General features: G+C 35.6%; 1 protein-coding gene across 7 annotated transcripts in view; it reads left to right on the top strand.

Annotated features, from left to right (window-relative positions):
* The window catches only part of KIAA0825 (KIAA0825 ortholog), a 245,961-nt gene that overhangs the window by 71,119 nt on the left and 156,243 nt on the right, over window positions 1–18,599 (top strand). For 6 of the 7 annotated variants that reach the window (XR_014846836.1, XM_085042656.1, XM_085042655.1 and 3 more), the window contains 6 exons: window positions 6,735–6,829; window positions 8,511–8,738; window positions 9,724–9,989; window positions 11,229–11,379; window positions 15,204–15,394; window positions 17,698–17,880. Coding sequence is in view for 6 of the 7 variants with exons in the window: in XM_085042656.1 (XP_084898782.1) it covers window positions 6,735–6,829; window positions 8,511–8,738; window positions 9,724–9,989; window positions 11,229–11,379; window positions 15,204–15,394; window positions 17,698–17,880 (1,114 nt within the window). In the remaining variant the exon portion in view is untranslated. The remainder of the gene's footprint in view (window positions 1–6,734; window positions 6,830–8,510; window positions 8,739–9,723; window positions 9,990–11,228; window positions 11,380–15,203; window positions 15,395–17,697; window positions 17,881–18,599) is intronic. The other variant, XM_085042658.1, reaches the window with a different exon arrangement.

Below are 18,599 nucleotides of genomic sequence, written 5' to 3'. Positions count from 1 at the left end.
TTTCCTCTTGGGTTTTCAGAAGCTTCTTGTTAAGAGTTTTAAAAAATCAAAAATATCTAATGTGCTTTCATCTGTCTCACTTTTCCCCCTGATTTCAGTGAGAAAAGTGAACTTTGGACAGATCAGATAATGAATACCAAGAAAGGCTTTTTTCCAGTGGAGTGCTTGAAAACACTGTGGTTAAGTGTCACAGTGTCTTAAGTTGTCAAGTTCTTAGGTTTACAAGCTCTGTTTCATGAGACTGGGAAGATTTTCAAAGGTCTTTCCTTCACGCCTTAAGGAGAAATCGTTAATTCTATATCCATTTCTGGAAAGTGTAATAAAAGGAACTTAGAATGAAATTTTTGAAGTCTATCCACCTAACAGACTTCTATTGCAAAGTTGCAATACTGCAAAAGATGCAATTGAAAATTAAAAAAATTGTGACTTTTGCTTTGGTCCCAACATAAGACATTCAAGTATCTTCCTTAACAAATACAGACCTTCAATGGATCAATCCAAGGTGAGGATCAGTTTACCCTAGGAGGGGAGTATGATTTCAGATGTACATTTTCTGCGTCTGTGTTAGTACAGTTTGCTCAGTCTAGTAAAACAAGAGATCCATTAATGAAGATAGAAAGCAGGGTTTTTTGACCCATAGTTAGTCAGTTATTATTTATATTTCTGGAGGAATAGTTCTTCCCACTTCTGCAAGGTGTGTTGTTACCAGTATGGTTTCAATAAAAGTTCTGGCTGAGCTGGCTGAATGCAGTTTCTAAGCTACTTTGATGGCACTGATACTTAGCTTATACACAGATAGTGAGTGGTCATACAAAAGTTTTCTGTGATGCTTTGCTATTCTATGCTGCATGCAAGATTCTGTCACAATGACTGTTCTTATGGCCCCAAATGCTATAAAAATGGGAAAGCTGTGGAATTCTATAGTAAAAAATAATTAGTAGAACTTCTTATAAGAAATAAAAATAATTATGTTTATAATGCAAGACATGTTACTGTCACTCTTTGGTCCTTGTAACCATCATTACAAAATCCAGTAAAATACTGAATTGGAAAAATAATTAAATAAATTGTAGACAAAGGGGACTTAGGCAAACAGAATTAGTTTTGAAGAGAAGAATAATCCCAGACAAATTCTAATACACACAAGGAAAGTTGCCTGAAGTGTTTTGATTTGAAGTGTAGCACTGGATATAATATTGTTCTGATTGTTTACAATAAAAATTATTAATGCTGCTGGGCTGGTAAACCAAGGGAAGTACACAAATTATGACCAATCTATCAAGTTTGTATAAGTTTCAAGAAAGATATAGCAAGGATTTGTGGTTAATCCAATCTTTCCTAATAATCAAGAATGGTGAAGGTGTAGAATATGCTCTGGAAAGGGAGCAAGTATGAGAAAATGACATGTTTTCCTTCAGCCCCATCTTCTTTCACAACATCCAATTGATTCTGGTCTCTTTCTGCAAATTCTCTTCTCTAAACAACCATATGAGAAGGATTCTCTACTTAAAGAGAGGAGTCAGAGAAATTGTTAAGAAAACTGGTAATCTAGATAGGTATGCTTCCTCTGACCCACAGCCTTCCTGTCTGCAGTGCAAACTAATTTGGGCTGAGTAGCAGCTATACCTTGAATAAAGCTGCACTTCTGTTTCCCAGGAGAGTTTGCTGATTAGGGCAAGACAGACAGAAGACAAGTTTTAAGGCCCTAAAACCCTCACTTGGGACACTTAAAAGGGCTTGTGGTCTTTCATATATTCTGAGTTAGATGCATGGGACAAATACCAACAAGATACTCTCAAGAGGTCAAATCATCAGAAAGAACTTTACTGGCAACTTCAGGAAATCAAAGAACTTTGGCCAAAGGTTTAGGGCAGCATTCAGTCAACAGAAAATACTTCTCAAAGCATGAACTTAGCCCATTCAACTTAGCAGACTCTAAGCCCATTCAATTTCAAGTTACTCAAAAATTCCAAGAAAAGGGAATTAGAAGAAGAAAACAGAAAAAGAGAGAAAGATAGAAAAGAACAAGTATAACTACTACTCCTGGTTTCAGTAGTGTTCAGCTGATACAAGTTCCAAGAGGATGTAGGGTTGAGACATGCTCAGCTCACGTGTTTCAGGTTAAATACCCTTTGGCTTTCCTGGGCCCTTCCCCAGGTGGGAGTTCATCATCTGGCCACTCTGGGTCTGAACTGAGGCTCCAGGAGCAGGGTGTGGAGCATTGCCTGAAATGTGCTGGGGATTGGTGGCTCCTGTGGGGCTGGGATACGGGCCTGGAGAGGGCAGAGTGTATGGAGCAATACACGGCCTGACCTCCCTCTTTCCCTCACACACACACCCAAAATGTTTTGAGCCAGCAATCCTTCCAGTCTCTCACACAAGTGAAGAAGTTACAGGACAGGGAGGGTATAATTTGTTACCTGTCTCTGTGGAAATAATGTTTGAGAGGAGGATCACAGTAGCATCTGAAGAGTGGAGGCTTATGGGGGCTGTGGCTAGGTGTATGATGTTCAATACAAAGTGTGAAGGGAACCCTTGCTAGATGGAGGCTAAATTGATGATGTTTAGGGCCAACCTTACCCAAATGAGATTTGGGGAAAGCAAAAATTTGAGAAGCCAAAGGAACTCAGCAAAATATGGGACACTGGAACTTGGGACTTACTTGAGAAGACCAGTGAAGTTTTTAATATGTATGAGCCTACATGCAGATAGATGGATGGATGGATGGATGGATGGATGATAGATAGATAGACAGATAGATAGATAGATGTGTATATAAAGCAGGAGTGCCTAGACTGTTAATTGAAAAAGGAGGTGGGGTAATCTAGTAGAACATGTTAATTTAATAATGAAGGAGCCTTTAAAATTACTGATGCGAGTGTAAACATCATTTGGCTCTTTGCCTCTGATCCTGGAGTTAGAAATCTACCATCAGCTAAGAAAGTTATAAATAGCAGATCTAAGTAGAAACAATAATATGAGAATGTGAATATATAGATGCTTACTTGTGCTTATAGTTAGAATATTATGTTACATCTTTAAAAAAAGGAGAATTGCAGGGAAAAAAACCCTAAATTTAAGGTAGAAAGCACAGAATAGAAAAGAGGGAAAATATCCAGTCAGTTGGAGTTGTTTGTATCTTTTTAATTCTAGACTAATTTCTAAAGAAAGCTGTTGGAAACATCACCATAAAATACATTAAAACATACTGAAAAAGCCCTCTAAGTTTACGGTGCTGTCTGTAATGTGTTGAATGATCAGGGTGTTGGATGGTCTGCTTAATATGTTTTGGTTTTATGTTCTACCATTTTACTTTTCATTTTTCCCAGCTCAAATCTGTCAATGTCTTTTGAAAATGCAAACAAAAACAGTATTTGGGGAAACAAAAAACTACAAAAAAAATTAAACCAAACAAAAAAACCCACCAAAACTTCAAAGCTCTACAGTGTTGTATAGGTGTATGAAAAATAGTGTTCATTTTTCAGAATGCAAATTGATTAGGGGAAAGGTAAAATCTACTTCGGATAAATGAAATCCTATATATGTTTAAATGCTAGAAATTTCATAGAAAGAAAAAGGCTCTTTAAACCTTGGCCATGTAGTACTAATGGCTTCAGATCACTGAAGACCTCAAAGTTTATGCTTAGAAGATAATCTTCAACAACGCTTTGGCAGCACCTAGTCATTTAAAACCTCTTTTAATTTCATTATGTACATTACATAATGTGAAATACATACATATTATGTACATATTAGTACATTACATTAGGAATATCTGCACCAGTGTTGTTTATTGGCTTTATACTACATGACAGATTTTTAAACTACCATATAGTTTGCTGTAATTCTTGTATTTCTTTGTCACTCACAGCATTGCAAAATGGTTGAGGTTAGAAAGGACCTTTAGAGGTCATGTTGTCCAACAATCCCTGCTCAAGCAAGGCCTTTACAAACAATTGCCCACAATTATGTCCAGATAGTTTTTGAGTATCTCCAAGGATGGAGATTCCATAACGTTTCTGGACAACCTTACAGTGTTTGGTCACCTTCAAAGTAAAAAAAAAAATGTTTCCTTATGTTCAGAGGAAACCTCCTGTCTTTGTGTCTGTCTGAGCCTTTGGCCACTGTCCCTGTCACTGGGCAAGTCTGATTCTGGCCTATTTGGACCCTCCTTTCAGGTATTTTTATACATTAACAATACATCCTGCTACTAGCCTTCTCTTCTGTTGGCTGACAGTCCCAGTGCTCTCAGCCTGTCCTCGTGGAAGAGATGATCCATTCCCTTTATCCTCTTCCATGGCCCTTTGTTGGACACTCTCCATTATGCTCATGTCTATCTTGTGCTGAGTAACCCAGAACTGCACACATCGCTCCATGTGTGCCTCACCTGTGTTGAGCAGACACGAAGAATCATTTCCTTTGACCTGCTGACAACTCTTTGCCTTATGCAAACCAGATACCATAAGCCTTCTTTGCTGGCTTATGTTCACCTTTGTGTTGTCCTGGACCCCCAGGTCCTTTTATGCAAAGCTTCTCTCCAGCTGGGACACCTCCAACCTAGACTGATGCCTGGGTTAGCTCCTCCCCAGGTGCATGACTTTGCTCATATCCTTCTTGGACTTTATGATGTTTTAATGTGCCCATTTCTTCAGCCTGCTGAGGTCCTTCTGGATGGCACCATGACCATCTGCCATCCAGTTTGATGTCAGCTGCAAACTTGCTGAGGGTACACTCTACCTTATCATCCAGATCATTAATGAAGATGTTAAACAGGATGGGACCCAGTATTGCCCCTGAGATATATTGCTAATTACTGGCCTTAAACTAGAGTTTTTGCCACAGGTCGCTGCATTTGGAGCCTGGCTATTTAACCAGTTTTCAGCTCACCTTACTGACTGCTTATCTAGCTCACACATCAAGATCTTCTTTACAGCTTGTCCTATAATGAGATTTTATGGGAGACAATGCCATGGGCTTTACTGAAGTCCATGTAAACAATATCCAGTGTTGCCCCCTCATCTACTAGGCCACTCATTTTTTCATAGGAGTTTTTCAAGTTGGTCAAGCATGACTTCCCCTTCTTGAAGCCATGCTGAATACGCTTGATAAATTCTTTGTCAGCAATGTGCCTGGAAATACCTCTGTCACCTTCCTTGGGGCTGAAGTGAGATTGACAAGACTCTGATTCCCTGAGACCTCCTCCTTGCCCTATTTGAAGATAGGAGTGACATTTGCTTTCTTCCTGCCTTTGGACTCTTCTCCCAGTTGCCATGATTGATCAAAGATTATTGAGAGTGGCCTTGCAATGACATCTGCCAGCTCCCTCCACCCTTGCAGGTGCATCCTATGAGGGCCCAAGGATTTCCTCATATTGAGTTTGCTTAGTCATTCTCAAACCTGATCCCCTTCCACCAAGAGTATGTCTTCCTTGCTCCAGCTTTACCTCTTGGTCTTGGGCCTGGGATTCCTGAATGCTGGTTTTGCTGTTAAATACTGAGTTGAAGAAAACATTCAGTGAATCACAGTTTTCCGTATCTGTGTTACAAGGTCCCTCATCTTGTTGAGCAATAGGCTTATGTTTTCCCTAGTCTTCCATTTATCATCTCTGTACTTATAGGAGGCCATCTTTTTGTCTTTGACATCCCTGGCCAAATTAGTTGCCTTTGGGCTTTAGCTTCCTTAACTTTATGCTTAGAAATTGTTTATGCCCCACTCCTGGGTTACACATCCTTACTTCCATGCTCTGTATGCTTTGTTTTGTGTTTGAGTTTGGCTAGGATCTTCTTGTTCATGCATGCAGGCCTTCTGATATTTTTGTTTTTTCAACTGTCTTGAGCTTGGCAGAGGTGATCCTTGAATATTAATCAAATTTCTTGTGTCCCATTACCTAGACCCTTATCCCATGAGACTCTTTAAGCAGATATTGGCAGAGGCCAAAGTCTGCTCTTCTGAAGCCTGGGGCTGTGATCTTGCTTTTCACCCTCCTCCCTGCTCTCAGGATTTGGAACTCCACTGTGTCATGGTCACTGCAGCTAAGGCTGCCTTAGCAAGCACCTCCATTTGTGCTTGTATCACTTGAAAGAGGAACCATCAATGCACTTCAGGAACCTGGATTTCTTGAAACACTGATAAAAGTGATACCAACCCCAGATACTAGTTTGTCCTTGACAAAACTGGGGCAATATTCACATTACTCTAAGATTTATGAGTGAGCGTTTTACCAGCCCTTCTTAAGGAGCTTCCCTTGTTCTTTAGTTTTTTATAAGGCATAATTTTTCTAATAATAACTGTACTAACTGACTGTCTTTTTATTCTTATTATATTGGTGTTTCCAAATAAGCAGAAACTGTAAAAATATATTAGTGTTCAATTGATATAATTTATTGAAAAAGAGTAGAAATCAATTTCTATACAGATGATCTAATGTTATCTGTTCTAAGAAGATGTGACTTCACAATCAGCATTAAAATTAATTAATGACAAAAGAAACCATATTTTACATATTATATGTGCATTCATATAAAATATGATTGCAACAGGATGTGGATTTTATCATGGTATATAAAAGGAACTGTGTATAACTTGAATTTGACTTTATCATAGTATTAGTATTCCCCTACATCTTCTGGAGGGGTTTTTTTGTGCTTCATATTGATATATCAGAAGATGTTGTAGGCTGCTGACTTTTCTACAGAATTAATCTTAACTTTGATCTCTTTTATCATACTGTGCAGGAGTTCTGAAGAGAGCTAGTGGGGAGCTTTTAATAGGAGAAACTAGAGCAAATGAAACCAGCATGCTTCCTGAACAGTTACTTCAGGTAGAGGAGGTGAGTATGAAAAGAGTCTTACACTTTGTATGGGGTTTTCTTTTGTGTGTGTCTCCAGTGTAGACTTTCGCTATGTTCATTATAAACATCTATTGCTGTAGTTTTATTACTTTAGCTACTGTGATTACTTTTATGTGCAAAGTTTCAGTTGAAATGGAATAAAATCTTATGGCATTCAAAGAAGTGATTGGTTTTTAGTATTTAATAACAGAAAGAATGTAAGTATAAGATACCTCATAACAAAACAGAAAAAAGTGCTGAAATATGACAGCTTTCTTAGTATTATACGTATAATTTTAAAGAAAGTCTATGAAGTTCGTAGAATTTGATCATAATGATTCTTCCTAGAGGTACAGGTACTCACTCAATGTCTAGTTTCTTTGATGCCAACAAACTACTGTGTAATAAGCACTATGCCTTGTAAAATGTATGTACAAGATTAAGTTTTTATCTGGCTACCATTTACTACTAAACACATTTTGATTGTTGATCTTATGAGACCTAGATGCTCCAACAAGTCTGATACTTTATGGTAGTGGAATTTAATTATTTAATGGCTCAATTTTAATGCTGATTTTTTAAAAAATTGGATTATTGTGTGAGACTAATGTTTTTATGTACTACAGGAAAAATATTTTGGGTAGATTGGACTGTACTTGATCCCCACCGAAAGAAAGAGTGCAAAAATGTGTGTCAATGGGGGCTGTCTCTGTGCTTACAGGAGCTGGATGTTGTGAGTGGGGAGAGGGAGAGGAAGGATACAACTTTTAAATTGAAGTAAATTGGAAGGGCTTCACTTTGTAGCCCTTCATTCTCTTCCAATTTAATATTGTAGCTGCAGGAATAGTTAGGAATCCTCTTCTTTTCTCCTCCTATGCCCTCATGGTGGTGATCTTTACTGAACATCGTGTTATGTCATTAAAATATGTCTCTTACAATGGTGCAATTCTCAACTGGCCACTTCTGGACAGGTTTAGTCTGATGTAAGTCATAAGAGCAATGCAAAGTCAGATAAGTTGAAAAGTGATGATTTCCTACTGTGTCTACTTCTGGCAACTATTATATTTCAGATAACTTCAGAAATCGCTGTTTAAAGAAGGCAGGGAACTGACGTAAACCACAGCAAAAGCCAGCGTTGGCTGAAAAGTACAAATCCGTGTCTAAACATTTTAACCTTTGCTAAATCCATCTCTAGAAAAGTGAAATACGGTGTGGCTGTGTTAAAACCAGCTTCTCTTAAGCATTTCCCATTCAGATTCATGGTTAGTAACTTCCAGTTGTTACCTTGCAGTGAAAATCATTACACGGTATACATTACCAGATTACTTGTTATACTATTGAAAATGTCTGTAAGTTCTTTTGACTTTGTTAAGTAGATTCTGTTAAAGATTGCAAATCAAATAAAAATAAAGCATGATTTTAAAAGCTGTCATGTTTAAACAGGAGTTGTTTTTTCTCAAAAATGTGATGACAAGTTTAATGTTGTTAAGTATGTTCATTTTTGTTGAGTGGTAATACTGCTTTTAATATGATTTCAGTGCTAGTGGACTATTTTGTTAAATTCTTTAAATTAATTTCAAAATATGATGCTGCCCTGTAATGTAATTACCAATGTACATTTAATTTTCAGACAATATTAACATTCAATAATGACTTTGGATTGATTTAATTTGTATTTCAGCCTATTTTACTGAATTTTTGCTGGAGAAATGCATTTAAAGACCTGTCTTCTTCTGTGGCTCACTGTATAACAATAGCAATTGAGGATTTTTCATCTAAAATTCTTCAACATGAACAGAAAGAAGAGTTTTCAGCTGCAGGCTGTGCAATGAGTCTTGTAAACAACCAGCAAATGAGGGAGTCCTGCAGAGCAGTCCAACAGGAGGAGCAACCAAAACGAATTGCTAAGGCAGGTATCAAAAGATCTGAAGTTTGAAGGGAGACAGAATGCCAAGGCTGTTTGCCATCTACACTTTGAAGTACTTACAGTACTATTAATATTCTATATCTTATATAAATGGAATTAAGAAGAAAGGGAGCGGCATTACAATGTGAAGCTGAACGGAGCTTTATACAATAGCCCACAGTTTGTACTTGAAAGAATTAACTTTTAAACTTCACTGGCATTATTTTTTTTTCAGCCAAAAAGTTCTAAAGCATTCTGATTAGTATCTGCTCTGTTACCAAGTGGTTCGATGGGAAAATGTTGAAAGCTTTGAAATATGGCTATAAAGGGATTTCCTGTATTCATATCATTAGACATGCCATTCAACTAATTGGCATAACCAGTAATAATGCCAATTTAGTTATTTGATTTGGCTGAAAGGCCATTTATTAATTAAATTCTTTTTGCAAGGAAAGGTATATTTGAAAGACTTCTTTTAGTAAGCTTTGCAACTATTCTAGTAGATTTGGAATGCTGTTAATGAATGCTTGAAATAACACGTGAGCTTTGGGGAGATAATTTTTGGGAGATCAATTTATTAAGAGATGAGAAGTTTGTTTCCAAATTCAGTGTTAATAAATATGTTCCTGTATTTTTCAAAATTAATTAGTTTAGAAAATAATCTTTATTTCCAAGGAGTTAACCTTGTGCTTTGAATGTACATTTAGTGACATCAAAACCAAATGAAGGCGTTACTAGCATAAAATGGTTTTAATTCTTCCCCTAGTATAGAATATGCAGCTTTAAAGCAAGAATTAATGAAAGAATATTTCATTTACTTTAAAGAAATGTTACTCCTCTGTTCAAGAGATTAAAATGTTTGCAAGGCTGATTCAACATATTTATGTTTCTTGCCAATTTCATTATTCAAGAAACTGGCCCTAGCGTGTATAAATTAAGCAATGCTGTCAGAATACAAATAACTTGGTGCCACATTTATTTCTCTCAGTTTTGTTCTGACATCATGGAAGAACTCGACACATTGCTTCCATTGGCTCTGGCCTGCAGAGATGATTCTCTTCAGGAAATTAGAGGAAACTTTGTAGAGGCCTGCAGCAAAGTGGCAACAGCTGTCCTGGCAAGACTAGAGGAGAAAAGCAAAGACGTTCCCGTGAAGGCTCCCCTGCAAGACCTGTATGCTGCTCTTTCCACAGCGATATATGTCTTTCAGCATTTTACAATGTATAGCAATTTAATGAGAGAAACAAGCAAAAAGTATGTCCTTTTTACTTAAAATGTTTTATTCAAACATAAATAATATGAGACTTCATTCCATTTTGGTGATACAGTATGGTAGTAGTTTTCCAAATTGCATCATTATTTTTAACACATGAAGTATGTGTACTGTTTATGGAACTACCTGAATCAACCTGATAGTCTAAAGCAGGCATTACAAAACAAATTATTTATGTGTAATATCTGCACTTGATTTGCAGATCAATATTTTTTAATTATTAGATTTGAGAAAATAGGATTGTCCAGGGAACTGGATGTACCCTGCGGTCATAAAAATAGAGAGCCTAATTTCCTTTTCTGACCTTTGCAAAAGCTTAATTTTCATACTATCTGATTTAGCACATAGCAGTCTGAGAGAACAATATAAAAACACATTTCTGTGCTTTTTCCTTACACCATCTTGGTGTATTCAGGCATGTAAAGAAGTACATCCAATGTAGTTTTAGAATTTAATTTATTATTACATGCAGAATAAAAATTAGAGAAGATATGAAGTAGGAGTGTAAAGTCAAAGACAGTCTTTGACCTGGGGGGCAATATAACTGCACTTGCTCTTAGGAGATTTTGACTTAAGATACTAGGAGTCTCTTTATCAGTTCACATGTTCCTAGCCATGTGCAATATAAAAGTAGGAATGGTGCTTTTGGGGAGGGACCCTGAACTAGCACAATTTCTAAGGAATGTATGATTTCCAAGTGGTTATATGCACTGTTGAGTTCCTTTCCCTCTGATGTTTTATTCTCTCCTGCATGAAGTGCAGGAGATCTTTGTGAGTGGAAAGTCTGAGCCAAAATACTGCTCAAAAATTCCACTTAGGTGTATTATCAAAGAGTTTTAGTACATATCTACCAAAAGCAATCTGTACTCTATGCATATGTTTTATCAAACTCAGTGCTGATGTAATTATTGCTGATGCAAGTATGCTGCAACACAGAAACTCCAAATAAGTGAATGACAAATGTACTTGACTCAGAAAATAGGATGAAGTAATTTATTTCTCAGTTACTTGGTTAAATGTGAATTTCTAGACAAGGAGACATATTTTAAGAACTTTTGAAACAAAAAGTTGCCAAACTGAATCCTAGGTTCAGCCTACAGGACCAAGAGGAAACGAATGATTGATACCTACTAATCAAAACTATTTGCAGTACTAGGGATCGTTACCTCCTAATGCACAGCCTTTCAATCATTGTCTCTTTAATAATTCTCTCTGAACAGATCTCTGTTCCTTGTGCCTGTCCAACAATACCAGGAATTCATCAACATTCTCCAGTTTCAAATTACGAGCTACTGCGTCAGAGTTTGTGCTACAAGCATTTTACAGGATGCTGAGAGCCACTGCTGGGATGACTACAAAGCTTTTTACGAGGTATGAGGTTAAGTTTACTATGTCTCCCTTTTACAAAATGTGTTTTAGTGGTTGCCAGCTCTCTGACTAATCAAAGCATGAGATTAGCATTGTTTTTACATAAGGGTTACTGGAATCTACTCTTTTGAAATATCTATTATTGCAGGCAAGCATCTCTCTAGAAATGATGTAGGAAAACATAGTCATTTAAAGATAGATGATTACCATGAAGTGTTTGTGTCACTTGCTTCATAAAATACTTATTGTGCGTCAAGACATTTATATAGAACTCAGTAAACAGGACACTATCATCTTATTCTCCAAGAACTTTACACTTCTTTTAGAAAGAGTAACGTATGGAAATCTTTTTCTGGGAAATTTTTTGTCTGATTCTTTGATTTTTGTTTTCAATTGGCTCCCCCTTTTACTTTTTGTGGGTAAGGGGTGTAACAAAGAAAGATGGTAAATGTAGTTATCTTAAGCATTCAACAATATATTTCTGAAATAGCCAGTGCCATTTCACCTGCATTGTGAAGTCATGGGTCTGATCTATGGCTATAATCCTAATGATTCTATGAAAAAAACATAATCAAGAGAAATTATCATTTATTGGATATTTTTCTTCATCCCAGTTAAATACAATCATAGGTTGGCATACACTATTTGAAATTAATTTCACTTAATTTCAGGGTAAAGTGTTATATGGGGTTTTTATCAACAGTAACTGAGATCTCCTGGAGACAAAGTCTTGTCCTTGTATTATTTTCTGTGAGACAATTAGTGTGTTCTGTTAAGCATCTTCTAGAATTCTTACATGTGAGAAAGTTCTGTCTGATACATGTAATTTGCAGATGTACTATAAGACGCCTCTGTGTCAGTAATAAAATTTGTACTGGCCAGGGCATGCAGACAATAGAATAATCTATCAAAATGTCCATCCCTCAAAGACAAGTAAATACTCATTTCTGTTTTGTTTAAATGGAAGCCCAGATGATGAAGTAAGAAATGCAGTGGCTTTTGGCAACTGATTAATCATGAGATAATCCTCATTGTCTGTGGCCCCTATGGTGCTGTGTTCTGTTTATTAGTGACCCAGTAACTTTATCATGCAGAGGTAGTCTGACGAAGAGAGAGTGTGGGGAGTCGCTAAACAGTTTTATCATTACTGAGCAGAACTGATATGTGTAGGAAGGAATGAGGAAAACTGGTGTCTCAGCTCTCTGTGTTTGCAGGATTTGAGGTGAAAGTTCATAATTTTACATAATTACTATTCTCTTTTTACTGGGCCGTGGGTTATGGCCCAAGGGTAGACCATGATCTGCTCTGAGTTCCTTCAGGAGGCATGCTGCTGAGCAGATGTTATTTCAATTGACCTCTTGTAGGCATCCTAAATAGAAGAGATTGGATTAAGATCTATTGCTTGTTACAGAGATGACTCCCTGCCCAAACTTCCAGCAGTGAGAGGTGGCTTCTTCCTACGTCTAAGCTCAGCAGGAAGAATGTGCCACTGGGCCAGCTCTCCGGATTATGTTTTTGAATGAAGCTCTTCGTGTAGCAGACATCTGCTGTAGCTGTGGGAACTTCTGTTTTGTAATAGTCAAAGAATAAAGAATTGTCTGTTCAGAGATAATACTGAGTGGCTTATGTAATAAAACACAGCTGCTTGTTTCCTGATGTATAAGCTACATAAAAGCTCACATCTGTTTGTATTATATGAAGCCTGCAAAAATAGCAGATGTTTGTCAGTGAAATTGTCTAGAAATTACTACAAATAGAAACACAGGTCAGAAAAGGGGAGTGAATCTAATTTAAATCTTCAGTGATATTGTTGCTTCTGCAGTGGAGGTACAATACTAAAACAAGAGGGAAAGAACTGTTACTTAACTAAACCAAAGCACAGCAAGTGAAACAATTTGTGGTCCTAGTTACAAAGTTAGAAAGTAAAAGTTGTCAACTTTCAGTTCTGTAAAAAAAAGAAACAACCTGTGTCAAAAACTCAATTATATTTTTGGTTGTTAAATCTGCATGGGTTTTCAAAAATTTTAATTTTATTTTTTAAATAAAGATAGGGCTAAAATAAAGTGGCTTCCATTAGGTATTCAAACTAATTACTTTTTGTCTGGTAAGTTAATTCTGTAACAGTTGAAATGTTTTTGCAAAGAAAGGGAAATCTCAGTGAAATATAAGGTAGAATTAGGGTCTTATTTATGGATGGCTTCTACTTGAATGTACCCAGGCCTCTAGAAACATGCTAACATTCAACTTACACAAGATTATGAAGTCCTGACTTGTGCTATGAAGTAAACTTTCATTTTCCTCTTATATTAAATAATATATATATTCATATTCATATTCATATTCTATTTCCATATATTGTGCAATAATATTGTAATTTTATTGCATATAAGAAAAGTAAGAAAGTATTTTAATAACCACATTATTTCATTATATAAATTTTTGGTCAATGTGAGACAATCCCATTTTGTCAGTATGGAAACATTTGTGAAATGCTTGATTATTCAAAATACCAGAGTGATTATTTTTGTTTGTTTGCCTATTGAAATATGATGTTTGTGGTTACATGTGCAAAGAATGGTCATACGATTTTCTTTTGAAAGTCAGCTGTATTACATTTTTCTCTTCTGCATTAGTGAAACTTGAAAAAAATTGATGTTCTAATTATTTGTTTTTTTCATTTTTTTTTAAATGAAATATCAGGGATGCGTTTACCACTCACAAATTTAAGTAAAAGCAGTGGTCACAGGCTTGTTTCTTTTGTTCTTTGTTGTAATTTGCCACTTTTTCATATAAAATGCACTTCAAATATTATGTCAGGGAAAAACCAAATAGTTACAACTTCCAATAATCTGCTAATGCTAATGTGAATGTATTTAAAAAGAAGCCAGATTATTTTGGATTTTTATCGTTAAAGAATTCCTGTTGAACTCTAAAAGCATTTTAAATTTGTGGGGTTATTCTATATTTCTGAAAATGCTAAAATATCAACAAATTCTTAAAATATTTCTCAGTTCTTTTGGAATGTGGGAACTGAAGATTGAAGTCTCTGTTCTCAAAAAACTAATGCTATTTTCTTAATAGGTATTAGTTGAAATATTTAAATGTGAGCTTTCCTGTGTACTTTTTAGAGATATTAAGGATTAACTGCTGTGACTCTGACTCCTCTGTATTTATTTCTGTGTCTTAATGGGATAGATCTGCTTAGACAATGAAGTATTAATGCTAATAATGATTCCTTCCCAAAAAAATGTTTGGTTTCAATGAATTAAAATTACAAGAGGAAAAAATATCATACTAAAAAATTCTGGACTTCTCTTACTATCATTTTAATAGTTCAGTTGTTCTTCTTTCTTCTCTTCTTGCATAGCTATCATATATAACCAACTTTTGCACAATGGTTATGTATACCATTTATGAATCTGGTAAATACATTTGCTTAGTAATTTAAACAATTATTTTCTTTGCGGACAAAGAAACTTTTACATTAGATTTGTCTGACTATTCTAGTGGGTAGAGAATATTGCCTATGTTTTTAAACTAAACTTACAGTACACTATTGGTTTTGAGAATAGGGTAATTGAGTATATAAGAGTTCAAATGCTGTGGTTTGGTTTTGTGGCAGAACTGTAATTTTGTGACTGAAATGGAAAATGCATTTCCTTGCAAATAAAGATGTATCATATCTTTTCAAGGACCATTTGTTCGTCATCATATTCCAGAAACTCTTCAGATATTTCTTCTCAAATGTAATTAATTAGACCTATGGGACTTAAATTGACATTTTGGAAGCCATGTTTTTGTTACAAAATTTGTGGTGATTTTGATAGGGGGAAAGATGCTCATTCTCTGTCCAGATGTGGCATTACTTCTGCTGTGCTCTTCATCATGATCTATGGACTATTCTACCTCCAAAGACAGCCCAGGAGATTCTTACAGATGTACTAGAGCAATCTCTGGATATTCTGTCCTCCAGATATTGTCAGGTGTGTCCCAGTTGCAAAAGAACACCACAAATCAGGTAATGGTTGTATATTTAATGAATCGTTTTAATGATAAAATAAATAGTTTTCTGTTATTCACTGCTGTGATTCAAACTTAAAACTTAGTGAGCACAGCAGAGTGGATCAACCAAATTTATGCATTGTGATGTTCATTGTAATAAAATATATTTTGTATATTTAAATATACTTAGTAGTTATATCTCAAACTGGGCAGAATCAAAGGCCTCTTTCAACTCCCTGTGAAATTGTTTCATAAACTTTTTGATTGGTTTGAAAGCCTCACAATGAAAGTTCATCAAGGTGTGGTGATGCAACCAAAAACGTGGACAGAATTGGCAACATCAGGATTAGAAATCAAGCCTCTGGTTCATTAAGAAAAGCTTCATGTGTTCCAGTAAAATTTGTGTTTTTATAGGGCTTTTCAAGTGCTACAAGGTCACATAAAAAGATGGGCCAGAATGATGCCAGTGGTGTAGGAGGAGAGATGAGGAAGAGGCTGTTACTTTTTCTGTCATTTTAGGAAATAAGAAATTGAAGTTCTTCCTGTTACAATTCTTATATTTTACCAGAGAGGAGGGTCTTTTTTGAGAAATACTGAAGCAGGTATCTCCAAGTGGAAGTTTACCCTACCTTTGTCCTTTTTATCCAGTGTCTTGTTTTACTGAACAAATTGGTGTATTTCTCATAATAGAATTATGCAGAATCACAGAATGGGTGAGGTTGGAAAGGACCACAGTGGGTCATCTGGTCCAACCTCCCTGTTCAAGAAGGGTCATCTCTGAGTACAGGGCATGAGACTGAGTCCAGACAGCTCTTAGATGTCTCCAGTGAGGGAGACTCCACAGCCTCTCTGGGCAGTCTGTTCCAGGGCTTGGTCACTATCACAGCAAGGAAGTTCCTCCTCATATTGAGGTGGAACTTCCTGGGCAGCGGTTTTTACCCATTGCCTCTTGTCATCTTGCTCATCAATACCACTGGAAAGACTTTAGGAGTTTGTAATTTTAGAGCATTAGAGACACTAAGCAGATACATATTCTGTGTGAGCTAAGAGTTGCATACAATCATCTCAAGTTTTATTATGAAAAGGAATATTGTCAGGAAAGCTGAAGTAACTTGCACAAAATCACATTCTTGGAATGGATAGGAAAAAAATGGAGTTTTATTCTACATGCCTATTTGTGTGTTCTATTCCTATACTAACTTAATGTGTTACAGGTCTTCTGTATCTTGTATAGTTCCTGAAAATTTTCCTGGAAATTTTTTTTGGGAAAAAGATGCCCTGAAATATTAAAATACGTGGGCAGTATCACTTAAATGTTGTATTAGTCAACTGTATATAAATTTGCTTAAAAATACTGAACAAGAAAGAACTTTTTACATTATAATTTTGTAGAAAAGTTGTATATTCAATAAAATGATTCTTGAATTTTTCATTAAGTAAATTGAACTATCAAGTTGTGAATAAATGAAAAAAAAATACCGAATATAATTCAATTTATTTTTCTCACAGAGGCTTTACATATTTGTTTAATAATGTAGTTTGTGAGAGTATCTTTTCTCCCATGGTTCTTGAAAAGGTAGAGAACTGATGTGTAATATGGACAAATGTCTGTTTATGTGTTTTGATTTTTCAAAGATAAGATGATCCTTAAAAATGCACATGATCATGTGCATCAATGCCTTTTAGGTATTTAAATCCTTTTTTAAGTCCAGCCTCATACCTCCCATATTTTTTGTCTTATTCACGTTTCCTATATATTTTATGTCACCATAGTCTTGTGAGATTATGTTGTTGTAGTTTGGGTTCTTGCTGTTGTTCAGATCAATGACCCATGAGGCTCTGCCAGCCAGTATCAATAGGCAGCAGATTACTGACTCAGAAATGTTACACATTGTAATGTGTTGCATGGATTTAGTTTTACAAATTGAAGATTAAATTCCTTTGTTCCTATTTTTTTGCTCCATCAGGATTTGGAAATAGTATGTCCATTTTTATTATAAGAAAACAAAATCCAAATTTATTTACTAGTAGTTTAGTAAATAAACAGTTCTTGACTAGTGATATTATCCTTTAAAAAAGGACATTTACAAATTTTTTTAAGTCTTCTTTTTACTAGTTTCATTAACAACTTCCCTGTGGAAGAGTTGATTTTTTACAAAGTAGTGGATGCAGACTCTCTACATGATTGAAGAGAAAATTTAAAGTCTGTGGTATGATTTTCGTATTTTGTCTTGTCAGATGAAACATCTGTTTAATTGAAATTTACTACTGTCCAATGTCCTGAGTAATGTTATTCTTGGGGGCTTTTTTTGCCAACAGAATTGATATTGCAGCAATTTTGATGTCCATTGAAGATATGCTCTGGTCAATTTGTGGTTCTGTGCAGCAGTTTCTGAATCCACACAAAGACAGAGATCTCAAGATCTATAAAATACACGGCCACTGCAATAGTCTGATCTCTGTGCTGGCTATTTTAACCTCACCACTGAAGAATTTGTATGAGTGAGTATGAAATAAACATTCTAATTGAGATAAAATTGGTTCTTGAGCCTACATGGATAGATGTACAGGGTGAATTTTTGAGTTGAAATCAAATGCAGTGCATAGTATTGACACATTTTAATAGTCTTAGGCTATTTCTCAATTTGATCCTGGACTTATTTTTATGAACTTACATAAAATCCAGTTATATCTGCTGGGATTTTATTAGCTTTGGATCAAACTCATGTGTTGTACATTTTTTGTCTGTTAATACCGGAGACCATAATGAATGTCTGGATTGATTTCCTCTGTGACAAAAACTGTAGAATTTCATTAATAATTATTGTCCCAAATTTGCAATTTATTTTTCAATTAGGACATATTTATTTTGAAATATAGTCTTACTGATCTAAAAATACTTACTACTATGGTACCAAAGACTTTGGCAAGGTTTTCAAGGACTTAGTCATTCATCAATTGAAAAAAAAAAATCATTTTACTAGTTCAGATTCATCTACTTTAAGCTTTTGGCTAAATCAGAATGTTCTGTTGTCATCTGATAATATTTCTAGAAGTACTGGAATGTAAAGGTAATTTCCTGGAATGATCATCTGGTTATATGACCAGTATGCATCAACAAATATAGTTAAAAGAGGAAGAATATAGGAGACCCATATTTATAAAATCATGTCTTCACCAGTCACAACTGTTAAAAAAAGGACATACAACTTGCACTGAAA

This window comes from Lichenostomus cassidix, chromosome Z (genome assembly GCF_008360975.1).
Source record: "Lichenostomus cassidix isolate B80296 chromosome Z, HeHo_3.0, whole genome shotgun sequence".
Lineage (NCBI taxonomy): Eukaryota > Metazoa > Chordata > Aves > Passeriformes > Meliphagidae > Lichenostomus > Lichenostomus cassidix.
The sequence above is the reverse complement of the archived record's forward strand: the minus strand, read 5'-3'. Positions and strand labels throughout refer to the sequence as shown.